Genomic DNA, 7044 nt, shown 5'->3' with positions numbered 1-7044 from the left:
AGGAATGTGTTACTTCAGCATCAGGCCATTAATGTTTTCCCACATGCACCAGAAACACCCTGTACCACTGTGTTGGATGGGTCTAACACTAAAAATTGGTCCTTGGTGGACCATCCCTGATTACTTGGAGTGGGTATGCACGGCGGGGAGCTGGCAAGGCCACTTCTCCTAGTGCAAGCTGACCCCCTGCGTCTGGATGAATGTGCACGGGAAAAGGAAGCCAGCAGGCCACTCCTCTGGACGCAGGCTGGCCCCATATGTCAGGATGAGTTGGCACTTTCTAGGATATAAAAGGCCCGGGATTTGAGAAAGTTCAGAAGAGAGGAGGTAAAGAGGGGAGAAGAGGGAGATGGACCTTTGACGGCCAACGTTACGTCCGCGGGGACGCCCACAAAGTATGTGCCTGCCACCCTCTTTGCTTTCAGTGCACCTCAGAGCTGGCCTCCTGGTCATTGAAAAAATGTGTAGGTTGGTAAGAATCTGTGCCTAATCTGTTCTTTGGCAGCCTTTGGTTCTTTCTCTTTCTGGCTTGGGATATCTCTGGATTTTACATCTGTTTTAGATCTTGTAATAAACTTTCTAGTAGTTTGGGGTGTATATGTGTGGCTTACGTTCCTTCTCCACCCGGAATCCTTCGATCCCTGGAACAACCACACCTATACTTGCATCCTAAAGACACCTGTACCAAATACTGTCATTTGTCTACTAGAAGATGCAAAGTGCTATATAAAGCTTCTTAATTGTAAATGTTATTATGGCTTTATCACTTTCATTTAATACAGCCTGCGTTACTTTCAAGCTAATTTGGAAGCTTGTTTCACACTCTAAACCCAGTGTCTTATTCCCACTACTGTATTCGTGCCCTCTTCTAGCAGAACAAGTCTTCATTTAAGCATGTGGTGAACCACATGAGAGAACTGATCCATTTGAAAAGCCAAGTTTTTCTTCTTATTGTGTTATTTTTCTGATAGTTCAGTTCCCTTTAATGGTTTACAGAGCAGCCAAAAACCCGTTACACATATGCAATAGAAAAGAGGGAAGAGAGGTGGGGGGGAAATAAGCAGTTAGTTTAGGTGAAAGCAAGAATATTTTCTAGTGCAGGACTGACATACATCAGCTTAGCATGACATAGTGCCTGAGGACGACAGTGGTCATTCTAGTGATCATTTTTACCTGAAAAATGTACCTGCATGTTAAAGTATTCAAATACCACAAAAACATTGTTTTCATGGATTTTCAGTTTGCTATAATAGAGGTACTCCGGAAAAGAAGAGCATTAACTAAAGTACTAAGGATTGGGCTTTCTGATTTTCCAAGGTGCACATAGGTGCCTGTTTCCATTTTAATTGTTATCTCAGGGTTTGAGGCTGGTCAGTCATAGGTTACAAATTTTCATCTGATACCATCAGCAGAGAACTTTTTGTGTGTGAGATCAACTGTAGTAATCAGATACAACTCACAGGAGGATTTATGTAAAATAAGGATGTAAGTACATATAAAGTAACAGTGATGATCTGCCAGCAGTCCTTGGAAATAGCACATATCTGCTAGAGAAATTCAGAGGGAATTAACAAAAAAAAAATCTCTGTGTGCTTGGGAGAGTTCTGAAATTGATTTGCCTTCCAGTATCTTCAAACAAAAGTGTCAGTTACAGTTTGAATGCATATGGAATGACATGGCATGACCTTTTGTTCAGGAAATTTAGTACTTATCTTGCACTAAACCAGGGAGTGCTTTTCCCTTTTTAAGACTCGAGTATTTCCTGATTGATACACTTATCAAAATAATAATGAAATTATTGTGTACTTTAGATGGCTTTTGAACGTAATAGAGATGGTGCATTTGAATTGAGAATTACTCAGTAAATGCTTCATCTATAGCCCTGTCATCTAACCTGGGGGCTATTTGGATTGTCTTGTACTCAAGCCAGGAGGACCTTCTCTGGCAGTCCATTGTTGAAGATGATGCAAACAGGTGGCCATATTTTCCAGTATTAAGACTTAAGTGATTCTTTCATTCATTGAGTCTCTCTGATGGGACCAGAATCTTGTTACAACTCCATTTTTGTTTGTTGGGTTTTGTTGTTTTTTTTGTTAGAGTTGTTTTTTTAGCTTAGATTTCTGTGGGCATTTCATTATCTCCTGTGAAGAACTGAAAATGTCTTGTAAATTTACAGCTGACTTCAGTTTGTATCATTGAGGCTGTAGTCTTTTTCTTAGGGAGCTGGCCATTATCTCTGTTTCTGTTCAGTCATAGGAGGTTATGAAAGATAAAAGTCCCTGCTAGCTGAGCTGATCAGTTTGAAAGGAATGCGAAAGCCATGGTCTCATTCTGCTAGTGCCTCCTGTCCAAGTTCACACATCAGTTGACCTCAGCATGGCCAGACACAAAAAACTACAGATCCTTAGGAAATTGGGAAGTTATTTTTGAGAAGCTTTTTTTTTTTTCTCTTGTGCTCTTTCTCTGAGCATCCACTGTAGATTAAAAAGCTAGGACACTGTTGTAGAGGCGCCTTTGATCTGATGTATATCATAGAATAGTTAGGCCTGGAAAGGACCTTAAGATCATCTAGTTACAACCCCCGTGCCATGAGCAGGGATACCTCGCTGTGTCCCCCAAGGCTCTGTCCAACCTGGACTTGAACACTACCAGGGTATATGACTATTCTTATGTTCAGTTTCTGGAAATTGATGGAGAATCTTTCTCTTACAGTACTGCCAAGATTCCAAACTTCAGCTACGCTTTTTGAGTTTGAAGTAATAACAGCATATCATTCCGTTTCCAAATTATAGTACCAGACTACAAGATAGCATTATATCTGCTCTCTCTGTTATCTAATTCAGCTGTTAATAAGGAATTTTCCAGAAAGCCTAAAAGATAAATCCCCTAATGGAAAAGAACTGAGAGAAATCTAGATGGTGAATACATCTGTTGTTACACTGAGACCAGTTTATGGCTTACCTTTACCTCACATCATCTTTTGTCACACTTCCTGGAGCAAAATGAGATAATCATTTGAAACATCAAGAAATTTATCCCTTCTTTTTTTTTTTCCCCCTCTCTTTTGGGGAGGTAAGGAATTGAACTACTTTAGAGTAATGGAAGATTGTAGACAGGATGAGACCATTCAGTTCTAAGCGCTTTCAGCTATCTCTTAGCTAGCCTCATCAGAAAGGCTGCAGAGTAAAAATGCCTGTGGACTTCTGAGATCAGATGTTCAATCACTTTACCTCTTCAGAAGGAGGGATGCTAGAGTTTTATTCAAGACTGTCTGCATTGCCCAGACATTAGTTTGTGTTTTTGCACTTTGAATATAGCTGTTCTATTTTAGAGATCACCTGGACAGCAGACAACACCTTGGTTGTTGATGATGTAGTTAAAGTAAACACTTATCCTTGGCCTCTGCACCCAACATTCTTGATATGCCTGTCTGTTTGTCCTTATTGCAACAAGTATTGATGCAGGATCATTTGCCTTAACCTGTGAGCACCTTAGTCCAAAAATAGTGCATTTTTTCACTGTTACAGGCTTTGAAGTCAGTAGAGCATAGTCCTCTTTCACCTTTACTCAAAATGCCTAGTTCATAAAGGCTATCCTTACACCATTGCTACTCTTGAACACTTCCTGCACCAGGACAAATTATTCAATATGCTGAGCCTAAGTTTGATGGCTACAAACACTCTGCAGAGGATTAGCTGTGGTTTCATATTTGCACCTCTACCGTGCCTCTTGCACCTAAACCCCTTTCTCAGGTTGACTAGCTGCCTTTGCAGGAGTGACTTGATCTGAAATGTGGAGCCTATATAACATTTATTACAGTGCCTTGGGCAGAACCCTGTCTTTTTCAGGAAGGCAAGAATGTCTGGCACCTCCCATTTGTTGTTATAAATGTATTTTGACCATTTTTAGGCTTAAGGCTTTTGTATCAGTGGCTGGTGTCATTCCAAGATTAATGTTCAGATAATTACTGGAATGATTCAATTCCCAAACTGTGTGACTAGCATCTTTTCCAGTACCTGAAATCATCACAATATTCAGTTAGTGGACAGCACTATAGCAAGTTACTGAATGAAAGGCAAAATAGAATATACTCATTGCTTCTATTCTGAGAAGTACTTGGAAGAGCTACAGTTAATACATCATGTGGGACTCCACACTGGTTGAAAAATTCGTTGTATAGTTTTGGAGCGGAAGGTCTGTGGGCATCAGAAGTCTACTATGTATAAACTATGTCTTATGACTATGTTTGCTTAGTAAAAAGTACACTCCTATGCCATTCTAAAATTTGTTTTAACTGCCTGATACTTACAAGCTGGTGCCTAATTTTGCTCTCACATCACCAAGTTCCCTAATGAAGGCAGAATTGGATTTTCGTATTTGGGGGGGTGTGGGTGAATCAACATTTTTGGGAATTAATTTTCCTGAAAAGTTGTTTTCTGAACTGAAAATATTGTGGTTTGAGCAAAATGCATGCATGTGAGTGCGAGTCGTGGAATTCCTGAACTCTGAAGTCCAGAAAATTAACGGATTTTCCCCACCTCACCCCACCCCCCCGGCTCTGTTCACATTAACAAAAAAGGACACTTCAACACCTTCAGTTGTGGTATTATCTTACGAATAAACCTTTTTATATAAGAAAAGAATAAAAAGCTTTACAGCTATGTGTTTAGTGGCAGAGAATGTATGACGTTTGTGGACATAATATTTTTGTTCCTGTTTGCTTTTCAGCCAACCAGGAAGTCTTAAATAAAGTAGAGGTTCAGTATGAGACACTCCCAGGATGGGATACAGACATATCAAATGCAAGGACGTTTGACGAGCTGCCTGTAAATGCACAGAACTACGTTCGCTTCATAGAAATGGAGTTGGGTGTTCCTGGTGAGTAAAAAAGGGTTTGCTGGTTGTTTGGATTTTACCTGCTCCATGAAACCTACCTTCTACTTTGTCCTAATGAACATACGAAATACTGAAAACTAGTTTGTAGCTGTGCTTATTCTGATGTACCTGGTGATACTAATAATTATTGCTTTGCTTATTTTATCTATCTATTTAGCTGTTGAATTGAAAAATTTCAGAAACTTTAATATGCATTCTCTCTTTGGCTTATGTAGTTCGTGTTCAACTGAGATTTTAATGATGTGTTTCTCACATTGGTTATAATAGAGGTTTAGTTCTGCTGCAGTTAGAAAGTCATTGAGACGACTGGTATATTAATTGCATTAAATATATGTAACGGTAAGAGGTCCTAAACTAACAAATTTTTCTTATGCTCCTTAATAAAGATCTGGTTACATCCAAGGCTGGGAGTTAGGAGATGATGCGTATCTTTACTTTTCTGACAATTTCTATGTATCTTTTTTTCCTGTGATCTGGAGGCTTATCTAGTTGTTATGGCAGCTTCAAGACCTTCAAGTTTGTTCCTGCTCTTCTAAGTTACCAATGAATGCATTCTTATGTTGAGAATAATAGCTATAGTTATTATTTCTTAATGTACTAATGGTATATGCTGTGTTTATCTTAAGGCTATGATACTTAAAACCTTAAGCGCTTAAGAAGATAAGTTTGTATCTTAAGATACAATCCGATCTTGCTTTGTATTACTTATTCTAAGTTTGCTTTTCTCTCCTGCAGTTAAATGGATTGGAGTAGGGAAGTCCAGGGAATCAATGATCCAGCTGTTTTAAAGATTTCAGATGCATGGAAGAAAGCACACTCCTCAAAAGACTGCTCATTCTTAAATGCATTAGTAGCCCGCAAAGCAAAGATGTTGGAAAGATAGATTCTTGCATGGAAAGAAATGCTAGAGTTGATAGCCCCAAATCAATCGCTACTCCTGAAAGAGACTTTAACATGAACCTGTATCAATTCTTGTTCAACTGCAGTTTCCAGGACACTTGTCATTGTTGTTCAAGGTGCCATCAGATTTTTTTTTCTTTACCTAATACCTACTTCATAATGTAATTCCTGTTTGAAAATCTAAGGCAGCATTACTTTCATGACTTTGTCTTTGTTATCCTCTCTCTGCTTTCAGCGGTGTTACTTCCCTGAAATTTTAGACAGTAAAAATAATGCAGTTTTGCACAGATAGTTTTACATCCTCATTATTTGTATTCCTACAGCTGTTGTATTCTTAATGGCTGCTCTCGTGAGTGATTAAAGAGGGGGGGTTCTGATTTTATAATGCTATAAATGCTGTCTAAATTATTGTGTGATCTGTTTTTTTTTAAAAAAAGATGTGATGCCAAGTTGTTAAGAATGTCCAGGTGTTTTTTAGCTATGTGACACAGAAAACTTATTCTTTGTAACTCACAGAGGACTCTTAAGTGTTTACCAGGAAGTGTGCCCAGAAAGTTGGAAAACTGATATTGTAAAAAGTTCATTTGCAATTATTAAAGAACCATTCTGATTTTGAGTTAAATGTTTTATAATGTTACTAATTTTTTTTCTGGTATTTTAAAAACCCTGTACTTCCCTGCTTCCCAGGCACATATCTCAAACTGTTTCCCTAATTAAATGAGGTTATATTTATATTTGGTGAGAAGTCTAACATTTTGATGCCCTTTTAAATTCCTTTCTATGTAGCCAATAGAAGATCTTTCTCTGGAGAGCTGGCAAAGCACAGACACTTTTGTAATTATAAACTGAAGATGCTTCAGAAATAACATTTAAACTATTCAACGTATTTGCTTTGGGGAAAGGGAATATAACAAGTATTCACCTCGACATCTGACATATTTTGGCTTATTAGTGTTGGGAAATGTTCTAAGATTAATTTATAACCATTATTATATACTCCAAAGAATCTGATTTCTTTTGGCAACAGCCCAATAATTACATACTCCCTTTCCAGATTTTTTGAGAATTACTTTGTTTTTACACACTGTACTATGGTATTCATGTGCTTCCTTTTTGCTTAAGAGAAAACATAATTTGTTTCCTAAAAACAAGTTCGTGTCAGGGCGGGGCAGTAGTTTTAGATTTAGTTTAGTAGATTTTGGCTACGCAGGTGAATATAATAAACTTTTAAGGCACATAAAAGATATG

The 7044-nt window shown here is 38.2% G+C and overlaps 1 protein-coding gene across 1 annotated transcript in view; it reads left to right on the top strand.

The window, feature by feature from the left end:
• Window positions 1-6190, top strand: part of LOC104405198 (adenylosuccinate synthetase isozyme 2-like) — a gene marked incomplete at its 5' end in the record, with an annotated part of 8136 nt that extends 1946 nt beyond the window's left edge. The window contains 2 exons of the mRNA XM_010013830.1: window positions 4729-4878; window positions 5632-6190. Of these exons, the coding sequence (XP_010012132.1) occupies window positions 4729-4878; window positions 5632-5684 (203 nt within the window). The remainder of the gene's footprint in view (window positions 1-4728; window positions 4879-5631) is intronic.
• Between the last annotated feature and the right edge of the window lie 854 nt (window positions 6191-7044).

Source organism: Nestor notabilis, unplaced genomic scaffold (genome assembly GCF_000696875.1).
Source record: "Nestor notabilis isolate BGI_N333 unplaced genomic scaffold, ASM69687v1 scaffold13464, whole genome shotgun sequence".
Lineage (NCBI taxonomy): Eukaryota > Metazoa > Chordata > Aves > Psittaciformes > Psittacidae > Nestor > Nestor notabilis.
This window is presented reverse-complemented; position numbering and strand designations above follow the sequence as displayed.